A 24,641-nucleotide genomic window follows, 5' to 3' on the forward strand; every position below is an offset into this window, starting at 1 on the left:
GTGCAGAGCTCCCTGCACATACTCGGATTTGGGGAGTTTGGAGTTGGTTTCGTTTCTTTATTTCTTACCTTTTTTTCCCTCTTCCCCTTGTCCCTGCAAAGCAGGGTGCAAAATGCTGCAGCATTTGGGGCCCTTCAGTCCCTGGACCTCGGTCTGGTTGTCCCATGGGCAGCCTGGTTGTCCCATGGACAGCCTGGTTGTCCCATGGGCTGCATGATTGTCCCATGGGTTGCATGGTTGTCCCATGGGCTGCCTGGTTGTCCCATGGACTGCATGGTTGTCCCATGGGCTGCATTGTTGTCCCATGGGCAGCCTGGTTGTCCCATGGGCAACCTGGTTGTCCCATGGGCTGCCTGGTTGTCCCTCCTTCTCTGTGTTTCCTCTGCTTGTGCTTTCTGGCCATCCATCTGTTGATCCATCTGTAGATTAACGTTGTCCTTCCATCCTTCTTGGGTCTGTCTGCGTTTCTGTCCATCCGTTTTGTTGCAATTCTCTTTCTGTCCATCCAGTTTATTTATCTAGCTGTCCGTCTGTCCTCTGTCCAGCTGGCTCCATAGCTTCCCGGCCTTTCAGGAGGTTCTCCACCCGGGAATCCATGCACACATCCATCCACCACCCCCTTGTCCATCCTTCCATCCATCCATCCGTTTATAAATACTCACACCCACCCACCCCTCATCCGTTGACCCGTCCTTCTGTCCATCCATCTCTACACCCACTCGTCTATTCACCCATTTGTTTCTACATACACCTACCCATCCATCCATCCATCCGTTTGCCCCAGGACCTGTCCATCTGTCTGTCCACCAACCCATCAACCAACCATCCTTATATACATCCCTCCAACCACCCATCCATCTGTCCTCCCATCCATCCTCCCCAACCCCGTCTATCTATCCATCCACCTGACCACCCAACCACCTTTCTATCCATCCATCCATCCTTCTGTTGTCGCTCTCCATGTCTTCATATCCATCTACCCCTTTGGTAGGTTAGGAGGTCTTCCTGGTTGCCCATCTGTCCTTCAAAAGCTTTGGGGTTTTGGTCAGGACCAGATGGAGGCATCTCCATTAGGAGACTGCTCATTCAGACACCCCAACAGGGCCATATAGGCAACACACCAAGGCCTGGGTCTCTTACAAGATGAGGAGAACATCTCCATCCAACCCCTATGGCTCAGTCCAACTGTCTGTGTCAACATCCAACCCCCAATGTCTCATTCCAACTCTCTGTGTCACCATCCAACCATGTCTCCACCCAATCCCTCATGTCTCCATCCAGTCCTCCATGCCTCCATCCAGTCTTCCACGTCTCCATCCAATCCTCCATGTCTCCATCCAACCCTCCATGTCTCCATCCAACCCTCCATGTCTCCATCCTGTCCTCCATGTCTCCACCCAATTCTCCATGTCTCCATCCAATCCTCCACGTCTCCATCCAATCCTCCACGTCTCCATCCAACCCTCCATGTCTCCATCCAATCCTCCATGGCTCCATCCAACCCTCCATGGCTCCATCCAATCATCCATGTCTCCATCCAACCCTCCATGGCTCCATCCAACCCCCTATATCTTCTCTCAATCCTCAACGCCTCCATCCAACCCTCTTGTCTCCATTCAACCCTCAAAGTCTCTGTCCAATCCCCAGATTCTCCACCCAGCCCCAATTTCTCATCCAACCCCCAACTTCTCATCCAACCCCCAACTTCTCATCCAACCCCAACTTCTCATCCAACCCCCAACTTCTCCATCCAACCCCCAACTTCTCATCCTCCAACCCCCAACATCTCCATCCAACCCCCAACTTCTCATCGAACCCCCAACTTCTCATCCAACCCCCAACTTCTCCATCCAACCCCCAACATCTCCACCCAACCCACGTCATCTCCATCCTTCCTCCTTTCCACGTGAAAAGGGGGAAACGGTTCCTCCTTGTCTTCGCTTTCTGGCAGCTCCCAACAGAAACTGCCATCTGCAAAATCTGCTTTCGTTTTCCCTCCACTTTATTTGAAATCCTGCCTCATTTTTGCCCCTTTTGAGGAGAAAACCCACTTAACCCCAACCCGAGACCACCAGAATCTGCACCCGCTCCCCTCCATCCCCACCCTCATTAGTCACTGCTAAAGAAACAAACTGTTTTGATGGATTTATGTCCCCGCTTGGGGTGTGTGTGATCTGGCAAGTGTCGTCTTGCCTGGATAATTAGCCGCTGTGCTAATTAAATACACGGTGCGGAGCAGAGCTTCACCTTTCCCTCCGATTCTCTGCCCTGGTTGCACCATAAAACAGTCATCGGGTCCCGGGGTGTTTTGGTGCCAGGAAAAGCAGCCCGGGGTGGAGGTTGGAGGGTTTCGCAACACCCGTTTGCACGTGGTCCTACCGGCTCCGGAAGGATGCGGTGGGGAAAGGACAACGTGGAGCGGGGATGTCACCCTATGAGGGGACAGGGGACAGGGTGAGGTGGCTCCATCCATCCCCATGGCCAAAATCCGACCCAGTTTAGCCCCCGTTTTTGGGAGCCCGTTTTTGCACCGGGGCTGGTTATGGATCTGCTGGGGAAGGTCGAGTGGCCAAAACACCCCAAGGATCCCGAATCCCAGAAAACTTCATCCTCTAAGGGTAGGAAAAAAACCTCTGGAAATGGAAAAATTCCATTTTTCAATTCTGGAAGAAAGAGGAAAAATGTCTGGAAAGGGCAATTCTCACCCAAAGGCAGCACAAAACCCTCCAGAAACAGCAACGGCCACCAAAAAGGAAGACAAATCCCTCCAGAGAAGCCAACCCTCCCCAAAAGGCAGTGTTAAAAATCTCAGCAAAGGGAAATTCGCCCCAAAAGGCAGGGGGAAAACACTCCTAAAATGGCTATTTCTTCCCCAAAAAGGCGGAGAAAACCGTCCCGCAAGCCAGTTGTCCCACAAGAGCGATGGTTGGTGTTGTTCTGCTTTTAGCAAGTGACCGATCGGAATTAATCTCACCCCAACGCTTCCTCTGCAGCTGTGGCTGCCTCGTTTGTGGTGGCCAAATGCTCATTTTTTAAAAAAAAACCTCCTTTTTTTCCTAGTTAGCTGTTGATCTGACGATGGTTCAGGGTTGTTTTGCACCTCTCTTTGCAATTGGTGGGAGAGGGATCAGGAAGAGCTGTTGGTTTGGGGGTACGTGAGGGTGTTGCACATGCAGGGAACATGGGTGGACATGCAGGGCACACGCGTGTGCAACATGCAGGGGCTGGCACGTGCACAATGCACATGCAATGAGGTGGGCACATGTGGGACACACATGCAGGACGTGGGCACACGCATTGAGGCATGAGCGTGGTGCATGCAATGCAATGCACGCACGTGTGAGCACACACATGCAGGACGTGGGCACACGCATGCAGGACATGGGCACACGCATTGAGGCATGAGCGTGGTGCATGCATTGCAACGCATGCACGTGTGAGCACACGCATGCAGGATGTGGGCACACGCATGCAGGACATGGGTACACGCATTGAGGCATGAGCGTGGTGCATGCATTGCAACGCATGCACGTGTGAGCACACGCATGCAGGATGTGGGCACACGCATGCAGGACATGGGCACATGCACTGAGGCATGAGCGTGGTGCATGCAATGCAACGCATGCACGTGTGAGCACATGCGACACGTGTGTAGGGCAGTGCACACGCATGGTCTGTGTTGAGGCATGTGTGATGCATGCAATGCAATGCATGCACGTGTGAGCATATGCAACACGCGTGTAGGGCAGCGCACACGCATGGTCTATGTTGAGGCATGAGTGTGGTGCATGCAATGCAACGCATGCACGTGTGAGCACATGCAACACGCGTGTAGGGCAGTGCACACACATGGTCTGTGTTGAGGCATGAGTGCGGTGCATGCAATGCAACGCATGCACGTGTAAGCACATGCAACACGCGTGTAGGGCAGTGCACACTCATGGTCTCTGTTGAGGCATGAGCGTGATGCATGCAATGCAACGCACGCACGTGTGAGCACATGCAACACGTGTGTAGGGCAGCGCACACGCATGGTCTGTGTTGAGGCATGAGCGTGGTGCATGCAATGCAACGCACGCACGTGTGAGCACATGCAACACGCGTGTAGGGCAGTGCACACGCATGGTCTGTGTTGAGGCATGAGTGTGATGCATGCAATGCAACGCATGCACGTGTGAGCACATGCAACACACGTGTAGGGCAGTGCACACGCACGCTGCATGCCCTATACGGGGTGCATGTGTGTTGTGGGGTGCACCAAGCGTGCCAGATGCACACGTGCAATGCTGTGCATGGAAAAACGCATGTGCAACCGGGTGCACACGCGGGATGGCATCGCACACACGGAGCCGGTCCTGGGGTTGCTTTGGGAATCTGGGGGTGAATCCCGGAGCTCCGGGGGGTTCTGCTCATCCCGGGGATCCCTCCTGCACCCCAAGAACGAGCCTGGGCTCCCACGTGGGGTTGGACCTTTATTGGCGTGGGTTGGGGGTCCCCGGGGGTCATCGCGGCTCCCGGCCGCCCACCTCGGCGTAGAGGACAGAAGGGGCAGCGGTGACGGGGACCCTGGGGACACCGGGTGCCATTGGCTGTAGCTCCGCGTACATCAGGCCCTCGGTGTCCTCCTGGGGCTGTAGGACACGTGGGGACACATAGGGACACGCGTCGGTGTCCGTGGACGTCCCGGAGACAGCAATGTGTGGGGGGTCCCCCACAACCTTCATTTGGGGGTTACCATGGAATGGGTATGGGGGTCCCCATGTGTTGGGTATGGGGGTCCCCATGGGTTGGGTTGGGGTCCTTGTGGTTAGGGTCTGCAGTAGGGCTTGGGGGAGTTCCTCAGCAGTCTTGGGGGGTCCAATGGGACTTGGGGGGACCAATGGGGCTTGGGGGACCCTGTGGGTCTGGGGTTGGTGGGGACATGGGGTGGAGAGGAGCTCTATGGGGCTGGGGGGTCCCCATGAGTTCTAGGAGGCTTCATAGGGCTGGGGCTCCCCAAGGGAAGATATGTGGGTGCCATGGGCTGGGTTTGGGGGTCCCTATGGGGCCCGTGAGGGGCTGGGGCTCCCCAAGGGAAGATATGTGGGTGCCAGGGGCTGGGTTTGGGGGTCCCTATAGGGTCCGTGAGGGGCTGGGGCTCCCCAAGGAAGATATGTGGGTGCCAGGGGCTGGGTTTGGGGGTCCCTATGGGGCCCGTGAGGGGCTGGGGCTCCCCAAGGGAAGATATGTGAGTTCTTTGGGCTGGGTTTGGGGGTCCCTATGGGGCCTGTGAGGGGCTGGGGCTCCCCAAGGGAAGATATGTGAGTTCTTTGGGCTGGGTTTGGGGGTCCCTATGGGGCCCGTGAGGGGCAGGTTGGGCTTTGGGGACCCCCCCAGCCCAGACACTCACCGGGGGCTGCAGTGGCCTGAGGTCCTCAGGGGAGGCACCTGCAGCAGAGGGGAGGCCAATGGGTCTCCAGGGGAGGCCAATGGGTCTCGAAGGGAGGCCAATGGGTCTCGAGGGGAGGCCAATGGGTCTTGAGGGGTATCAGGAGGTGCCCGGGGTCATTTTGGGGCTAGGAGCATTTCAGGGGTTCTTGGGGGGCTTCCCCATGTCCTGGGGGGGGTTTCCAATGACTGCTTGGGGTCTTGGGTGTTCTGGGGGGGCTTCTTGGAGATCTTGGGGGGCTTCCCAGGTTTGGGGGGATTTGGAGGCTCAAAGGGGGGTTTTTAAAGGACTCGGGGGGATGCCCAAGGTTGGGGGGCGCTGGGGGCTATTGCGGGGGGCAGCCGTGGGGACGTTGGGTTGGGGGGTAGTTGATACTCACCCACCCTGTCCTGGGGGAGCAGCTCCGCAGAGGGGACCCTGGGCAAACAGGGGAGAGAACCGGGGTGTCCGGGGCTCCCTCCCCAACCAACATCCCGGCCCTTTCCCCACTTCCTTCCATGGCTGTAAATGGAATCGGCCCCCCACAACTGACCCCACATCTGCAGGACCCCAAGCACCCACCGTCCTGGCGTGGGGTCCCTCTCCTACCTTCCGGGTGCCGCGGTGGGACCTTTTCCTGCACAAATACGGAAAGCAACGTGATTGGGACATGGGAATGGGACAGCAGGGGACACCCCCCGGCCCTGGGGACAGCTCGGTCACAGCAGGGACCCCCCTGGGATTTGAGGAACACCCTATGGTCAATGGGGAGACTCCTGCTTCCAAGGGACACCCAGGAAACCCCAGGACATTGGGGACAAGAATGGAGCCAACAAGGTCCCCCAGATATTGACAATCCTTGACCCCAAGGACAGTGGGGACCCTGGTGGCTCTGGGAGGGACACAGTCAGATATGTGAACCCTGGGGGTGTAGGTGACGCTTGGGGACATATAGGGGACTCTGGGGGACTGAGGTGGCTCTGGGAGGGTCTAAAAGGGACCCCAGGGATGTAGGTCATGCTTGGACCTCATCAGACCTATTGGGGACTCTGAGGGACACAGATGGCTCTGGAAGAGACATGGAGGTCTGGAGAGGAACAGGGGACAGATGGAGATGACCCGAGGGGACATGGGTGCCCCATGTGGTCCCTAGGGACATTTTGACCCCATCCCACCCAGGGCTCTCACCGTTCTGCCTCCTGCAACAACAGGCGACCCCGAGGAAGACGAGGCCGAGGCCGATGATGAGGGCGGCAACGCAGCCCACCACCACGGGCAAGGTCCAGGTGGGCTCCTGGGTGCCTATGGGTGCCATAGGGTGCTCAGCCCGGACGCCTGGGCCCTCCGCAGGGCCCCTGCCCCCACTCAGCGCCACTCAGTGTCCTCGGCCGCTTCCTCCGCAGAAGGGGACAGGAAGCGGTGACAGAGGCTGGGGCTGGCGCTATGGGTCACGGGGGAGGATGGGGCACCCTGAGACGGGATTTGGGGTGCGGGACCTACCCGGTGGCACTGACTGAGTGGGGAGGGAAGAAGGGGCCAGGCCGGACCCCTCAGATGCCACCTCCAGTGTCACCTCAGCCCTGGGGTGCGAGGAGATGAAGGGGTTCTCTCGGGGACGGTAGGAGCACCCATAGGTGCCTGCGTTGTCCTCGGTCACCCTCGGGAGGATGAAGGTGGCCGTGTGTCCCCTGTTTAGTCGCTGGCGCTGAATGGCACTCCCATCCTTGTGCAGGATGAAGGTGGACCCATGTGAGGACCGACACGAGATGGTGACGTCGGTGCCCGGCTCCACGCGTCCCTTGGGACTCAGGGACATGGTAGGTGGGGTGTAGGCGGGATCTGTTCAGCAGAAGGACAGACAGTGGGACACGGCCCTGTGGGGACACCCCCAAGGACACCCGGTGTCCCCTGTAGACCCCAACACCCTGCCCAGACCCCAACACCTTGCCCAGACCCCAACACCCTGCCCAAACCCCTGGGGACACCACAGAGAGCACAAGGGGACTCCCTTCCTGTACGGGTGTTCCATGGGGACCTCCCTACCACCCCTACCACCCAGGAACACCCCAACTCCGCCTGTATCCCATTGGAGAACCACCACACACCCCCATCCTTCCCAAGGATCAGCCAGGCCCTCACCCAGCACCACCAGATCCACGGGGTCGCTCAGTTCCGAGAACCAGGATGATGCCGGGATCTCGTATCGGCACTTGTATTTCCCGGCAGAATTCCATGTCGCATTCACGTAGAACTCGGCTGTGTCCTTCACCCCATCCATGTGCTGTGGGGTTGCCCCATGTTCCTCCTTGTACAATGAGACCCGGACATCCGAGCGGGGCACGCGGCACCGCATCGTGACCGTGTCCCCCAGGGCCACCTCCTCGCTGGGGTGCAGTGACAGGGACGGTGGGGACGCTGGGCAGGGAGACAGCAGTGAGCCGGGCACCGGCCCCGAGGTCCTGGTGACACCTGGGACCGAGAAACCCCCTTCCCTGGCTGTGCCCGCACTGTCACCCGTGTCCCCCTGCCTTGTCCCCACCGTCCTATTCGCAGCCCTCATTCCTGTCCCCTTCCCTGTCCTCTCTGCAGCCCCTGTCCCCACTCCGCATCCATCCCTGGTTCCTCACCCAAACCTGGCCCTGGACCCACATTGTCCCCAAAACCCCCGTGTGGCCCCGTTGCCCCCCATGGCCTTGTCACCGTCTCCAACTCACCTCCCCGCACTTCGCTTGTCACCGCCAGCCACCAACCTGTGGGGGACATGGGTCTCATTGGGGGCTGCTGATGGGATGGGCGGTCTCATCCCACCACGGGCCACCCTGGGGTGTCCCTGCCGTGAGCACAAGGGACAAGGGGGCTCCATCCCCAAGCCTGGGACAGGGGGTGACTGTCACTGTCCCCTCCCCATTGCAGGACGTTGCCATCGTCCCCCGTCACTCACCCAGGAGCAGCAGAACGTGGGCTGTCACCATGGGGGCCGTGGAGCCGGGTCCTGCCGTGGGGTTGGGGACAGCAGCGCTGGCCATGGCGCGGGGAGCGCCACGGTGGCCCTGGCGTCCCCCACACCAGACAGGAGGTGACAGAAAGGAAGTGGCCGCAGAGTCGGTTTCGGTTCCCCATGGGGTCAGGATGAGGTGACGTCACCCCAGGAAGACACCGATTGTCCCCGAGAGGGACACATAGAGAGGATGGCCCATGGGTCCCTGCAGGTCACACATGGAGAATCAAGGACTGTCCCCAAGGCATTGTCCCTTGGGTGCGGGTCACACGCTGTCCCTGCAGTCTCGTGTCATGTCACATGTGTCACCTCCAGGGGTGATGCTCACAGCCTGTCACCTCTGGGATGTGGCACTTGGTCCGTGTTGGTGTCACTCGTGGGGTGGAACAAAGGGTCCCCCATGGGCACACACAATGGTTGGACATTGCAAACCATCGGTCGCAGCAGATTGTCCCCAGCAGACACCAAAAAGTGTCACACATGAGGCACCTCACACAGTTCCCAAGGGACATGTGGCATGCCACACGGTCCCCAAGAGAGTAACACTCAGACGGCATCACCCGAAAGGCCATAAACCACCAGCCCTGATGGGGTGTCACACACGGTCCCAATACAACGTCACACATGGGATGTGCCAGGGCTGTCACATGTGGGGCATCTCACGTGGTCTGCAAGGAAGTGACATCCATGGGGTGTCGCATATGGTCCCCAAGGGAGTGTCCCCGGCACGTGGCCCATGAGGATGCATCACACATGGGTCTCGTGGAGGAGTGACATGTGGGGTGTCACCCATGGGAGAGTCATTGGGACCTCAACATAGGGCTCATTGGGAGCTGCTGCTGTGAGGGGTCCCATGTGAGACATGTCCCACTGTCCCCAAGAGGGGTCACATGTGGGAGTTGTCCCCTATGGGAACACATATAGGACACACAGTCTCCCAACAGGATTGATGGGTTGTCTCCCTTGAGGTCACCAAGGCTTTGGACACTGTGTCCCATAACATCTTCATTGGCACGATGAGGACTTGGCCATTGGAGAAGAGGACGGTGAGGAGGATGGAGAACTGGACGTATGGCCGAGCTCTAAGGGTTGTGATTGGCCACAGAGGGTCCAACTGGAAGCCTGGAGCTAGCGAAGTCCTCCAGGGATGAGCACACACTCCGGTCCTGGTGGACCATAGACTTACCATGAGCCAACAGTGGAGCCTGGTGGCCAAGAAAGCCAATGGCATCTTGGGCTGCATTAGGAAGAGCGTTGCCCAAAGGTCCAAGATCCAAGTTGCCCAAAGATCCTCCAATGAGCCCTGATGAGGCCACATCTGGAGTCCTCCACCCAGTTCTGGACCCCCAGGACCAGAGGGACATGGAGCTGCTGCAGAGTCCAGTGTGGGGCTCCATAGATGATGAGGGGACCTCAATGGAGATGTCAACTGAACAGGGTCAGACCCTTCTCAGCAGTTGGCAGTGATGGGAGAAGCGGTAACGGACACGAATCTCAACACAGAAAATTACACTTGAATTTAAGGAAAATCATCTTGATTGTGTGGGTGACCGAGCATGGCATCCGGTGATGTCGTCACACACAGTGTTCAACACAAAGTCACTCGTGGGATGTCACACGTCAGCCTGAAAGGACTGTCACCCGTGGAGCATCTCGCATGGTCTGCAAGGTCCCAATACATGGGGAGCTCATGCATGGTCCAAAAGGTGTTGTCACCCAAGCATAGGACATGAGGATGCCTCACACGCGGTTCCCAGAGAGGTGTCACACGTAGGGTGTCACCCCAAGTGCCCCATGGGATGGACAAGGGTTGAGGAGAAGGACAATAAGACCCCAGACCTATCCCAGGTTGGCCTGGTCCTGGGGGGCTCTGTTTGGTGGTCCTGGTGTGGGCAGAAGGTGTGTGGGGTGGGGATGGACGCAGATGACCAAGGGGACGTCTTGGTGCAGGTTTTGGGGCCACCAAGGCAGATTGTGGGGCCAGCAAAGCAGGTTGTGGGGCCACCAAGGCAGGTTGTGGGGCCACCAAAGCAGGTTGTGGGGCAGCAAGGTGGGTTATGGGGCCAGCAAAGCGGGTTGTGGGGCAACAAAGCAGGTTGTGGGGCCACCAAGGCAGATTGTGAGGCCACCAAGGCAGGTTGTGGGGCCACCAAGGCTTGTTGTGGGGCCAGCAAAGCAGGTTGTGGGGCCAACAAGTGGTTCTTGGTTGAGGAAAGCCCTCCTAGAGGATCATAGGGGGGTCTAGGTCCCCCCACGGCGATGAGTTTGCAGGGCCTCAGCTCCTACCAGCAGCAGCAGCAGCAGCACCGCTGCGCCCAGCGCCAGGCGCACCGCGTTGCCCAGGGTGAAATCTGGGGGGCAGAGAGGAGGGTCCATAGGTCCACGGTGCCCCCTGCCCCACAAGTGCTTCCTGCTGCCCCCCGATGCGTCCCCATGTCCCCAAATTCCCCCATCTCCCCAAATTCCCCCATGCTCCCCATATTCCCTGGATACTCACCCGCATCCCGCTACCCTCTCCCCAATGACCACCAAATGCCCCCATTGCCCCCCGTTTTCAGCCACCTCAGGGGTCCGTGGGGTCTCATGCGTCTCCCAGCCCATCATTTCCCCCACTCCCTCCCATCCCATCAAATTCCCCCAGGAAAAATCCCTGCTGGTCCCTAGTGGGGCTACCTGGGGATGATGGTGGTGGGGAGGGTGTCCCGAACCCCCCAGGTGCCACCTCCAGTGTCACCTCAGCCCTGGGGTGCGAGGAGATGAAGGGGTTCTCTCGGGGATGGTAGGAGCACCCATAGGTGCCAGCGTTGTCCTCGGTCACCCTCGGGAGGATGAAGGTGGCCGTGTCCCCCCTGTTCAGTCGCTGGAGCTGAATGGCCCTCCCATCCTTGTGCAGGATGAAGGTGGCCCCGTTTGGTGACCGACACGAGATGGTGACATCCGTGCCCGGCTCCACACGTCCCTCGGGACTCAGGGACATGGTAGGTGGGCGGTAGGTGGGATCTGTTCAGCAGAAGGACAGACAGTGGGACATGGCCCTGTGGGGACACCCCCTGTCCCATGTAGACCCCAACACCCTGCCCAGACCCATGGGGACACCACAGAGAGCACAAGGGGACTCCCTTCCTGTAGGGGATCTCCCAGATGGTCCATGGGGACCTCCCTACCACCCAGGAACACCCCAACTCTGTCTGTATCCCAGTGAAGAACCACCACACACCCCCATCCTGCCCGAGGATCAGCCAGGCCCTCACCCAGCACCACCAGATCCACGGGGTCGCTCAATTCCGAGAACCAGGATGATGCCGGGATGTCATATCGGCACGTGTATCTCCCAGCGGAATTCCGTGTCACATTAATGGAGAACTCGGCTGTGTCCTTCACCTCATCCGTGTGCCATGGGAGTGCCCCATGTTCCTCCTTGTACAATGAGACCCGGACATCCGAGCGGGGCACGCGGCACCGCAGCGTGACCGTGTCCCCCAGGGCCACCTCCTCGCTGGGGTGCAGTGACAGGGACGGTGGGGACGCTGGGCAGGGAGACAGCAGTGAGCCGGGCACCGGCCCCGAGGTCCTGGTGACACCTCGGACCGAGAAACCCCCTTCCCTGGCTGTGCCCGCACTGTCACCCGTGTCCCCCTACCTTGTCCCCACCGTCCTATTCGCAGCCCTCATTTCTGTCCCCTTCCCTGTCCTCTCTGCAGCCCCTGTCCCCACTCCGTGTCCGTCCCTGGTTCCTCACCCAAACCTGGTCCTGGACCCACATTGTCCCCACAACCGGCACCTCCATGTGGCCCCGTTACCCCCCATGGCGTTGTCACCGTCCCCAACTCACCTCCCCGCACTTCGCTTGTCACCGCCAGCCACCAACCTGTGGGGGACATGGGTCTCATTGGGGGCTGCTGATGGGATGGGGGGTCTCATCCCACCACGGGCCACCCTGGGGTGTCCTTGCCGTGAGCACAAGGGACAAGGGGGCTCCATCCCCAAGCCTGGGACAGGGGGTGACTGTCACTGTCCCCTCCCCATTGCAGGACGTTGCCATCATCCCCCGTCACTCACCCAGGAGCAGCAGAACGTGGGCTGTCACCATGGGGGCCGTGGAGCCGGGTCCTGCCGTGGGGTTGGGGACAGCAGCGCTGGCCATGGCGCGGGGAGCGCCACGGTGGCCCTGGCGTCCCCCACACCAGACAGGAGGTGACAGAAAGGAAGTGGCCACAGAGTCGGTTTCGGTTCCCCATGGGGTCAGGATGAGGTGACGTCACCCCAGGAAGACACCGATTGTCCCCGAGAGGGACACATAGAGAGGATGGCCCATGGGTCCCTGCAGGTCACACATGGAGAATCAAGGACTGTCCCCAAGGCATTGTCCCTTGGGTGCGGGTCACACGCTGTCCCTGCAGTCTCGTGTCATGTCACATGTGTCACCTCCAGGGGTGATGCTCACAGCGTGTCACCTCTGGGATGTGGCACTTGGTCCGCGTTGGTGTCACTCGTGGGGTGGAACAAACGGTCCCCCATGGGCACACACAATGGTTGGACATTGCAAACCATCGGTCGCAGCAGATTGTCCCCAGCAGACACCAAAAAGTGTCACACATGAGGCACCTCACACAGTTCCCAAGGGACATGTGGCATGCCACACGGTCCCCAAGAGAGTGACACTCAGATGGCATCACCCAAAAGGCCATAAACCACCATCCCTGATGGGGTGTCACACACGGTCCCAATACAATGTCACACATGGGATGTGCCAGGGTTGTCACATGTGGGGCCTCTCACATGGTCTGTAAGGAAGTGACATCCATGGGGTGTCACATATGGTCCCCAAGGGAGCGTCCCCGACACGTGGCCCATGAGGATGCATCACACATGGGTCTCATGGAGGAGTGACATGTGGGGTGTCACCCATGGGATGGAGTCATTGGGACCTCAACATAGGGCTCATTGGGAGCTGCTGCTGTGAGGGGTCCCATGTGAGACATGTCCCACCGTCCCCAAGAGGGGTCACATGTGGGAGTTGTCCCCTATGGGAACACATATAGGACACACAGTCTCCCAACAGAATTGATGGGTTGTCTCCCTTGAGGTCACCAAGGCTTTGGACACTGTGTCCCATAACATCTTCATTGGCAAGATGAGGACTTGTGCGTTGAAGAGGACGGTGAGGAGGATGGAGACCTGGACGTATGGCCGAGCTCTAAGGCTTGTGATTGGCCACAGAGGGTCCAGCTGGAGGCCTGGAGCTAGCGAGGTCCTCCAGGGATGAGCACACACTCCGGTCCTGGTGGACCATAGACTTACCATGAGCCAACAGTGGAGCCTGGTGGCCAAGAAGGCCAATGGCATCTCGGGCTGCATTAGAAAGAGCGTTGCCCAAAGGTCCAAGATCCAAGTTGCCCAAAGATCCTCCAATGAGCCCTGATGAGGCCACATCTGGAGTCCTCCACCCAGTTCTGGACCCCCAGGACCAGAGGGTCATGGAGCTGCTGCAGAGTCCAGTGTGGGGCTCCATAGATGATGAGGGGACCTCAATGGAGATGTCAACTGAACAGGGTCAGACCCTTCTCAGCAGTTGGCAGTGATGGGAGAAGCAGTAACGGACACGAATCTCAACACAGAAAATTACACTTGAATTTAAGGAAAATCATCTTGATTGTGGGGGTGACCGAGCATGGCATGAGGTGATGTTGTCACACACCGTGTTCAACACAAAGTCACTCGTGGGATGTCACACGTCAGCCTGAAAGGACTGTCACCCGTGGAGCATCTCACATGGTCTGCAAGGTCCCAATACATGGGGAGCTCATGCATGGTCCAAAAGGTGTTGTCACCCGAGCATGGGACATGAGGACCCCTCACATGTGGTTCCCAGAGAGGTGTCACACGTGGGGTGTCACCCCAAGTGCTCCATGGGATGGACAAGGGTTGAGGAGAAGGACAATAAGACCCCAACCCTATCCCATGGTTGGCCTGGTCCTGGGGGGCTCTGTTTGGTGGTCCTGGTGTGGGAAGAAGGTGTGTGGGGTGGGGATGGACGCAGATGACCAAGGGGACGTTTTGGTGCAGGTTTTGGGGCCACCAAGGCAGATTGTGGGGCCAGCAAAGCAGGTTGTGGGGCCACCAAAGCAGGTTGTGGGGCCACCAAGGCAGGTTGTGGGGCCACCAAAGCAGGTTGTGCAGCAGCAAGGCAGGTTATGGGGCCAACAAAGCAGGTTGTGGGTCCAGCAAGTGGTTCTGGGTTGAGGAAAGCCCTCCTAGAGGATCATAGGGGGGTCTAGGTCCCCCCACGGCGATGAGCTTGCAGGGCCTCAGCTCCTACCAGCAGCAGCAGCAGCAGCACCGCTGCGCCCAGCGCCAGGCGCACCGCGTTGCCCAGGGTGAAATCTGGGGGGCAGAGAGGAGGGTCCATAGGTCCACGGTGCCCCCTGCCCCACAAGTGCTTCCTGCTGCCCCCCGATGCATCCCCATCTCCCCAAATTCCCCCATCTCCCCAAATTCCCCCACGCTCCCCATATTCCCCGGATACTCACCGGCATCCCGCTACCCCCTTCCCCAATGAGCACCAAATGCCCCCATTGCCCCCTCTTTTCAGCCACCTCAGGGGTCCGTGGGGTCTCATGCGTCTCCCAGCCCATCATTTCCCCCACTCCCTCCCATCCCATCAAATTCCCCCAGGAAAAATCCCTGCTGGTCCCTAGTGGGGCTACCTGGGGATGATGGTGGTGGGGAGGGTGTCCCGAACCCCCCAGGTGCCACCTCCAGTGTCACCTCCGCCCTGGGGTGCGAGGAGATGAAGGGGTTGTCTTGGGGACGGTAGGAGCACCCATAGGTGCCAGCGTTGTCCTCGGTCACCCTCGGGAGGATGAAGGTGGCCGTGTCCCCCCTGTTCAGTCGCTGGAGCTGAATGGCCCTCCCATCCTTGTGCAGGAGGAAGGTGACCCCATATGAGGACCGACACGAGATGGTGACGTCGGTGCCCGGCTCCACGCGTCCCTTGGGACTCAGGGACATGGTAGGTGGGGAGAGGGTGGGATCTGTTCAGCAGAAGGACAGACAGTGGGACACGGCCCTGTGGGGACACCCCCTGTCCCATGTAGACCCCAACACCCTGCCCAGACCCATGGGGACACCACAGAGAGCACAAGGGGACTCCCTTCCTGTAGGGGATCTCCCAAATGGTCCATGGGGACCTCCCTACCACCCAGGAACACCCCAACTCCGCCTGTATCCCATTGGAGAACCACCACACACCCCCATCCTGCCCGAGGATAAGCCAGGCCCTCACCCAGCACCACCAGATCCACGGGGTCGCTCAATTCCGAGAACCAGGGTGATGCCAGGATCTCGTATCGGCACGTGTATCTCCCAGCGGAATTCCGTGTCACATTCACGGAGAACTCGGCTGTGTCCTTCACCTCATCCATGTGCCATGGGGGTGCCCCATGTCCCTCCTTGTACAATAAGACCCGGACATCCGAGCGGGGCACGCGGCACCGCAGCGTGACGGTGTCCCCCAGGGCCACCTCCTCGCTGGGGTGCAGTGACAGGGACGGTGGGGACGCTGGGCAGGGAGACAGCAGTGAGCCGGGCACCGGCCCCGAGGTCCTGGTGACACCTGGGACCGAGAAACCCCTTTCCCTGGCTGTGCCCGCACTGTCACCCGTGTCCCCCTGCCTTGTCCCCACCGTCCTATTCGCAGCCCTCATTCCTGTCCCCTTCCCTGTCCTCTCTGCAGCCCCTGTCCCCACTCCGTGTCCATCCCTGGTTCCTCACCCAAACCTGGTCCTGGACCCACATTGTCCCCACAACCGGCACCTCCATGTGACCCCGTTACCCCCCATGGCGTTGTCACCGTCCCCAACTCACCTCCCCGCACTTCGCTTGTCACCGCCAGCCACCAACCTGTGGGGGACATGGGTCTCATTGGGGGCTGCTGATGGGATGGGGGGTCTCATCCCACCACGGGCCACCCTGGGGTGTCCCTGCCGTGAGCACAAGGGACAGGGGGGCTCCATCCCCAACCCTGGGACAGGGGGTGACTGTCACTGTCCCCTCCCCATTGCAGGACGTTGCCATCATCCCCCGTCACTCACCCAGGAGCAGCAGAACGTGGGCTGTCACCATGGGGGCCGTGGAGCCGGGTCCTGCCGTGGGGTTGGGGACAGCAGCGCTGGCCATGGCGCGGGGAGCGCCACGGTGGCCCTGGCGTCCCCCACACCAGACAGGAGGTGACAGAAAGGAAGTGGCCGCAGAGTCGGTTTCGGTTCCCCATGGGGTCAGGATGAGGTGACGTCACCCCAGGAAGACACCAATTGTCCCCGAGAGGGACACATAGAGAGGATGGCCCATGGGTCCCTGCAGGTCACACATGGAGAATCAAGGACTGTCCCCAAGGCATTGTCCCTTGGGTGCGGGTCACACGCTGTCCCTGCAGTCTCGTGTCATGTCACATGTGTCACCTCCAGGGGTGATGCTCACAGCATGTCACCTCTGGGATGTGGCACTTGGTCCGCGTTGGTGTCACTCGTGGGGTGGAACAAACGGTCCCCCATGGGCACACACAATGGTTGGACATTGCAAACCATCGGTCGCAGCAGATTGTTACCAGCAGACACCGAAAAGTGTCACACGTGAGGCACCTCACACAGTTCCCAAGGGACATGTGGCATGCCACACGGTCCCCAAGAGAGTAACACTCAGATGGCATCACCCAAAAGGCCATAAACCACGAGCCCTGATGAGGTGTTACACACGGTCCCAATACAACGTCACACATGGGATGTGCCAGGGCTGTCACATGTGGGGCATCTCACGTGGTCTGCAAGGAAGTGACATCCATGGGGTGTCACATATGGTCCCCAAGGGAGCGTCCCCGGCACGTGGCCCATGAGGATGCATCACACATGGGTCTCGTGGAGGAGTGACATGTGGGGTGTCACCCATGGGATGGAGTCATTGGGACCTCAACACAGGGCTCATTGGGAGCTGCTGCTGTGAGGGGTCCCATGTGAGACATGTCCCACTGTCCCCAAGAGGGGTCACATGTGGGAGATGTCCCCTATGGGAACACATATAGGACACACAGTCTCCCAACAGGATTGATGGGTTGTCTCCCTTGAGGTCACCAAGGCTTTGGACACCGTGTCCCATAACATCTTCATTGGCACGATGAGGACTTGGGCATTGGAGAAGAGGACGGTGAGGAGGATGGAGAACTGGACGTATGGCCGAGCTCTAAGGGTTGTGATTGGCCACAGAGGGTCCAACTGGAAGCCTGGAGCTAGCGAAGTCCTCCAGGGATGAGCACACACTCCGGTCCTGGTGGACCATAGACTTACCATGAGCCAACAGTGGAGCCTGGTGGCCAAGAAGGCCAATGGCATCTTGGGCTGCATTAGAAAGAGCGTTGCCCAAAGGTCCAAGATCCAAGTTGCCCAAAGATCCTCCAATGAGCCCTGATGAGGCCACATTTGGAGTTCTACACTCAGTTCTGGACCCCCAGGACCAGAGGGACATGGAGCTGCTGCAGAGTCCAGTGTGGGGCTCCATAGATGATGAGGGGACGTCAATGGAGATGTCAACTGAACAGGGTCAGACCCTTCTCAGCAGTTGGCAGTGATGGGAGAAGCAGTAACGGACATGAATCTCAACACAGAAAATTACACTTGAATTTAAGGAAAATCATCTTTATTGTGGGGGTGACCGAGCATGGCATCCGGTGATGTCGTCACACACAGTGTTCAACACAAAGTCACTCGTGGGATGTCACACGTCAGCCTGAAAGGACTGTCACCCGTGGAGCATCTCGCATGGTCTGCAAGGTCCCAATACATGGGGAGCTCATGCATGGTCCAAAAGACGTTGTCACCCGAGCATAGGACATGAGGACGCCTCACACGCGGTTCCCAGAGAGGTGTCACACGTGGGGTGTCACCCCAAGTGCCCCATGGGATGGACAAGGGTTGAGGAGAAGGACAATAAGACCCCAGACCTATCCCAGGTTGGCCTGGTCCTGGGGGGCTCTGTTTGGTGGTCCTGGTGCGGGAAGAAGGTGTGTGGGGTGGGGATGGACGCAGATGACCAAGGGGACGTTTTGGTGGAGGTTGTGGGGGGCAGCAAAGCAGGTTGTGGGGCAACAAAGCAGGTTGTGGGGCCACCAAGGCAGATTGTGAGGCCACTAAGGCAGGTTGTGAGGCCACCAAGGCAGGTTGTGGGGCCACCAAAGCGGGTTGTGGGGCCAGCAAAGCAGGTTATGGGTCCAGCAAGTGGTTCTTGGTTGAGGAAAGCCCTCCTAGAGGATCATAGGGGGGTCTACGTCCCCCCACGGCGATGAGCTTGCAGGGCCTCAGCTCCTACCAGCAGCAGCAGCAGCAGCACCGCTGCGCCCAGCGCCAGGCGCACCGCGTTGCCCAGGGTGAAATCTGGGGGGCAGAGAGGAGGGTCCATAGGTCCACGGTGCCCCCTGCCCCACAAGTGCTTCCTGCTGCCCCCCGATGTGTCCCCATGTCCCCAATTCCCCCATCTCCCCAAATTCCCCCATGCTCCCCATATTCCCTGGATACTCACCCGCATCCCGCTACCCCCTTCCCCAATGAGCACCAAATGCCCCCATTGCCCCCTATTTTCAGCCACCTCAGGGGTCCGTGGGGTCTCATGCGTCTCCCAGCCCATCATTTCCCCCACTCCCTCCCATCCCATCAAATTCCCCCGGGAAAAATCCCTGCTGGTCCCTAGTGGGGCTACCTGGGGATGATGGTGGTGGGGAGGGTCCCCCGAACGCCCCAGGTGCCACCTCCAGTGTCACCTCCGCCCTGGGATGCGAGGAGATGAAGCGGTTCTCTTGGGGATGGTAGGAGCACCCATAAGTGCCAGCGTTGTCCTCGGTCACCCTCAGGAGGATGAAGGTGGCCATGTCCCCCCTGTTCAGTCGCTGGAGCTGAATGGCCCTCCCATCCTTGTGCAGGATGAAGGTGGCCCCGTTTGGTGACCGACACGAGATGGTGACATCGGTGCCCGGCTCCACGCGTCCCTCAGGACTCAGGGACATGGTAGGTGGGCGGTAGGTGGGATCTGATCAGCAGAAGGACAGAAAGTGGGACACGGCCCTGTGGGGACACCCCGTGTCCCATGTAGACCCCAACACCTTGCCCAGACCCATGGGGACACCACAGAGAGCACAAGGGGACTCCCTTCCTGTAGGGGGTCTCCCAGATTGTCCATGTGGACCTCCCTACCACCCAGGAACACCCCAACTCCGCCTGTATCCCATTGGAGAACCACCACACATCCCCATCCTTCCCAAGGATCAGCCAGGCCCTCACCCAGCACCACCAGATCCACGGGGTCGCTCAATTCCGAGAACCAGGATGATGCCGGGATGTCATATCGGCACGTGTATCTCCCAGCGGAATTCCGTGTCACATTCACGGAGAACTCGGTTGTGTCCTTCACCTCATCCGTGTGCCATGGGGTTTCCCCATCTCCCTCCTTGTAAAAGGAGACCCGGACATCCGAGCGGGGCACGCGGCACCGCATCGTGACCGTGTCCCCCAGGGCCACCTCCTCGCTGGGGTGCAGTGACAGGGACGGTGGGGACGCTGGGCAGGGAGACAGCAGTGAGCCGGGCACCGGCCCCGAGGTCCTGGTGACACCTGGGACCGAGAAACCCCTTTCCCTGGCTGTGCCCGCGCTGTCACCCGTGTCCCCCTGCCTTGTCCCCACCGTCCTATTCGCAGCCCTCATTCCTGTCCCCTTCCCTGTCCTCTCTGCAGCCCCTGTCCCCACTCCGCATCCATCCCTGGTTCCTCACCCAAACCTGGTCCTGGACCCACATTGTCCCCACAACCCCCGCGTGGCCCCGTTACCCCCCATGGCGTTGTCACTGTCCCCAACTCACCTCCCCGCACTTCGCTTGTCACCACCAGCCACCAGCCTGTGGGGGACATGGGTCTCATTGGGGGCTGCTGATGGGATGGGGGGTCTCATCCCACCACGGGCCACCCTGGGGTGTCCCTGCCGTGAGCACAAGGGACAAGGGGGCTCCATCCCCAAGCCTGGGACAGGGGGTGACTGTCACTGTCCCCTCCCCATTGCAGGACGTTGCCATCATCCCCCGTCACTCACCCAGGAGCAGCAGAACGTGGGCTGTCACCATGGGGGCCGTGGAGCCGGGTCCTGCCGTGGGGTTGGGGACAGCAGCGCTGGCCATGGCGCGGGGAGCGCCACGGTGGCCCTGGCGTCCCCCACACCAGACAGGAGGTGACAGAAAGGAAGTGGCCGCAGAGTCGGTTTCGGTTCCCCATGGGGTCAGGATGAGGTGACGTCACCCCAGGAAGACACCGGTTGTCCCCGAGAGGGACACATAGAGAGGATGGCCCATGGGTCCCTGCAGGTCACACATGGAGAATCAAGGACTGTCCCCAAGGCATTGTCCCTTGGGTGCGGGTCACACGCTGTCCCTGCAGTCTCGAGTCATGTCACATGTGTCACCTCCAGGGGTGATGCTCACAGCGTGTCACCTCTGGGATGTGGCACTTGGTCCGCGTTGGTGTCACTCGTGGGGTGGAACAAAGGGTCCCCCATGGGCACACACAATGGTTGGACATTGCAAACCATCGGTCGCAGCAGATTGTCACCAGCAGACACCAAAAAGTGTCACAGATGAGGCACCTCACACAGTTCCCAAGGGACGTGTGGCATGCCACACGGTCCCCAAGAGAGTAACACTCAGACGGCATCACCCGAAAGGCCATAAACCACCAGCCCTGATGGGGTGTCACACACGATCCCAATACAACGTCACACATGGGGTGTGCCAGGGTTGTCACATGTGGGGCATCTCACGTGGTCTGCAAGGAAGTGACATCCATGGGGTGTCACATATGGTCCCCAAGGGAGCGTCCCCGGCACGTGGCCCATGAGGGTGCATCACACATGGGTCTCATGGAGGAGTGACATGTGGGGTGTCACCCATGGGATGGAGTCATTGGGACCTCAACACAGGGCTCATTGGGAGCTGCTGCTGTGAGGGGTCCCATGTGAGACATGTCCCACTGTCCCCAAGAGGGGTCACATGTGGGAGTTGTCCCCTATGGGAGCACATATAGGACACACAGTCTCCCAACAGGATTGATGGGTTGTCTCCCTTGAGGTCACCAAGGCTCTGGACACTGTGTCCCATAACATCTTCATTGGCACGATGAGGACTTGGGCATTGGAGAAGAGGACGGTGAGGACGATGGAGAACTGGACGTATGGCCGAGCTCTAAGGGTTGTGATTGGCCACAGAGGGTCCAGCTGGAGGCCTGGAGCTAGCGAGGTCCTCCAGGGATGAGCACACACTCCGGTCCTGGTGGACCATAGACTTACCATGAGCCAACAGTGGAGCCTGGTGGCCAAGAAGGCCAATGGCATCTTGGGCTGCATTAGAAAGAGCGTTGCCCAAAGGTCCAAGATCCAAGTTGCCCAAAGATCCTCCAATGAGCCCTGATGAGGCCACATCTGGAGTCCTCCACCCAGTTCTGGACCCCCAGGACCAGAGGGTCATGGAGCTGCTGCAGAGTCCAGTGTGGGGCTCCAAAGATGATGAGGGGACCTCAATGGAGATGTCAACTGAACAGGGTCAGACCCTTCTCAGCAGTTGGCAGTGATGGGAGAAGCGGTAACGGACACGAATCTCAACACAGAAAATTACACTTGAATTTAAGGAAAATCATCTTGATTGTGGGGGTGACTGAGCATGGCATGAGGTGATGTTGTCACACACAGTGTTCAACACAAAGTCACTCGTGGGATGTCACACGTCAGCCTGAAAGGACTGTCACCCGTGGAGCATCTCGCATGGTCTGCAAGGTCCCAATACGCGGGGAGCTTATGCATGGTCCAAAAGACGTTGTCACCCGAGCATAGGACATGAGGACGCCTCACACGCGGTTCCCAGAGAGGTGTCACACGTGGGGTGTCACCCCAAGTGCTCCATGGGATGGACAAGGGTTGAGAAGAAGGACAATAAGACCCCAGACCTATCCCAGGTTGGCCTGGTCCTGGGGGGCTCTGTTTGGTGGTCCTGGTGTGGGAAGAAGGTGTGTGGGGTGGGGATGGGCGCAGATGACCAAGGGGACGTTTTGGTGCAGGTTTTGGGGCCACCAAAGCAGGTTGTGGGGCCAGCAAAGCAGGTTGTGGGGCCACCAAGGCAGGTTGTGGGGCCACCAAAGCAGGTTATGGGGCCACCAAGGCAGGTTGTGGGGCCAGCAAAGCAGGTTATGGGTCCAGCAAGTGGTTCTTGGTTGAGGAAAGCCCTCCTAGACGATCATAGGGGGGTCTACGTCCCCCCACGGCGATGAGCTTGCAGGGCCTCAGCTCCTACCAGCAGCAGCAGCAGCAGCACCGCTGCGCCCAGCGCCAGGCGCACCGCGTTGCCCAGGGTGAAATCTGGGGGGCAGAGAGGAGGGTCCATAGGTCCACGGTGCCCCCTGCCCCACAAGTGCTTCCTGCTGCCCCCCGATGCATCCCCATCTCCCCAAATTCCCCCATCTCCCCAAATTCCCCCACGCTCCCCATATTCCCCGGATACTCACCGGCATCCCGCTACCCCCTTCCCCAATGAGCACCAAATGCCCCCATTGCCCCCTCTTTTCAGCCACCTCAGGGGTCCGTGGGGTCTCATGCGTCTCCCAGCCCATCATTTCCCCCACTCCCTCCCATCCCATCAAATTCCCCCAGGAAAAATCCCTGCTGGTCCCTAGTGGGGCTACCTGGGGATGATGGTGGTGGGGAGGGTGTCCCGAACCCCCCAGGTGCCACCTCCAGTGTCACCTCCGCCCTGGGGTGCGAGGAGATGAAGGGGTTGTCTTGGGGACGGTAGGAGCACCCATAGGTGCCAGCGTTGTCCTCGGTCACCCTCGGGAGGATGAAGGTGGCCGTGTCCCCCCTGTTCAGTCGCTGGAGCTGAATGGCCCTCCCATCCTTGTGCAGGATGAAGGTGGCCCCGTTTGGTGACCGACACGAGATGGTGACGTCGGTGCCCGGCTCCACGCGTCCCTCAGGACTCAGGGACATGGTAGGTGGGGAGAGGGTGGGATCTGTTCAGCAGAAGGACAGACAGTGGGACACGGCCCTGTGGGGACACCCCCTGTCCCATGTAGACCCCAACACCCTGCCCAGACCCATGGGGACACCACAGAGAGCACAAGGGGACTCCCTTCCTGTACGGGTGTTCCATGGGGACCTCCCTACCACCCAGGAACACCCCAACTCCGTCTGTATCCCACTGGAGAACCACCACACACCCCCATCCTTCCCAAGGATCAGCCAGGCCCTCACCCAGCACCACCAGATCCACGGGGTCGCTCAGTTCCGAGTACCAGGTTGATGCCGGGATCTCGTATCGGCACCTGTATCTCCCAGCGGAATTCCGTGTCACATTAATGGAGAACTCGGCTGTGTCCTTCACCCCATCCATGTGCTGTGGGGTTGCCCCATGTTCCTCCTTGTACAATGAGACCCGGACATCCGAGCGGGGCACGTGGCACCGCATCGTGACGGTGTCCCCCAGGGCCACCTCCTCGCTGGGGTGCAGTGACAGGGACGGTGGGGACGCTGGGCAGGGAGACAGCAGTGAGCTGGGCACCGGCCCCGAGGTCCTGGTGACACCTGGGACCGAGAAACCCCCTTCCCTGGCTGTGCCCGCACTGTCACCCGTGTCCCCCTGCCTTGTCCCCACCGTCCTATTCGCAGCCCTCATTCCTGTCCCCTTCCCTGTCCTCTCTGCAGCCCCTGTCCCCACTCCGTGTCCATCCCTGGTTCCTCACCCAAACCTGGTCCTGGACCCACATTGTCCCCACAACCGGCACCTCCATGTGGCCCCGTTACCCCCCATGGCGTTGTCACCGTCCCCAACTCACCTCCCCGCACTTCGCTTGTCACCGTCAGCCACCAACCTGTGGGGGACATGGGTCTCATTGGGGGCTGCTGATGGGATGGGGGGTCTCATCCCACCACGGGCCACCCTGGGGTGTCCCTGCCGTGAGCACAAGGGACAAGGGGGCTCCATCCCCAAGCCTGGGACAGGGGGTCACTGTCACTGTCCCCTCCCCATTGCAGGACGTTGCCATCATCCCCCGTCACTCACCCAGGAGCAGCAGAACGTGGGCTGTCACCATGGGGGCCGTGGAGCCGGGTCCTGCCGTGGGGTTGGGGACAGCAGCGCTGGCCATGGCACGGGGAGCGCCACGGTGG

The 24,641-nt window shown here is 59.7% G+C and overlaps 3 protein-coding genes across 3 annotated transcripts; all 3 read right to left on the reverse strand.

The window, feature by feature from the left end:
* Positions 1-4,502: 4,502 nt before the first annotated feature.
* LOC104577736 (platelet glycoprotein VI) lies at positions 4,503-8,433 on the reverse strand. The gene is made up of 6 exons (XM_088539066.1): positions 8,349-8,433; positions 7,547-7,822; positions 6,908-7,246; positions 6,596-6,709; positions 5,390-5,427; positions 4,503-4,631 (listed from the first exon to the last, which is right to left on the reverse strand). Exons 1-6 carry the CDS (start codon positions 8,431-8,433, stop codon positions 4,503-4,505), a joined length of 981 nt encoding a protein of 326 aa, XP_088395192.1.
* A 2,213-nt stretch (positions 8,434-10,646) lies between these two features.
* LOC148590397 (leukocyte immunoglobulin-like receptor subfamily A member 3) lies at positions 10,647-16,583 on the reverse strand. The gene is made up of 7 exons (XM_088539068.1): positions 16,499-16,583; positions 15,691-15,966; positions 15,113-15,439; positions 14,694-14,789; positions 11,657-11,932; positions 11,079-11,405; positions 10,647-10,756 (listed from the first exon to the last, which is right to left on the reverse strand). Exons 1-7 carry the CDS (start codon positions 16,581-16,583, stop codon positions 10,647-10,649), a joined length of 1,497 nt encoding a protein of 498 aa, XP_088395194.1.
* A 2,133-nt stretch (positions 16,584-18,716) lies between these two features.
* Positions 18,717-23,880, reverse strand: LOC148590398 (leukocyte immunoglobulin-like receptor subfamily A member 6). The gene is made up of 6 exons (XM_088539069.1): positions 23,727-23,880; positions 23,159-23,485; positions 22,740-22,835; positions 19,727-20,002; positions 19,149-19,475; positions 18,717-18,826 (listed from the first exon to the last, which is right to left on the reverse strand). Exons 1-6 carry the CDS (start codon positions 23,863-23,865, stop codon positions 18,717-18,719), a joined length of 1,275 nt encoding a protein of 424 aa, XP_088395195.1. The 5' UTR covers positions 23,866-23,880.
* Positions 23,881-24,641: the final 761 nt, after the last annotated feature.

This window comes from Tinamus guttatus, unplaced genomic scaffold (assembly GCF_059628265.1).
Source record: "Tinamus guttatus ecotype Peru unplaced genomic scaffold, ASM5962826v1 Tinamus_guttatus_pri_ptg001362l, whole genome shotgun sequence".
Classification (NCBI taxonomy): Eukaryota; Metazoa; Chordata; class Aves; order Tinamiformes; family Tinamidae; genus Tinamus; species Tinamus guttatus.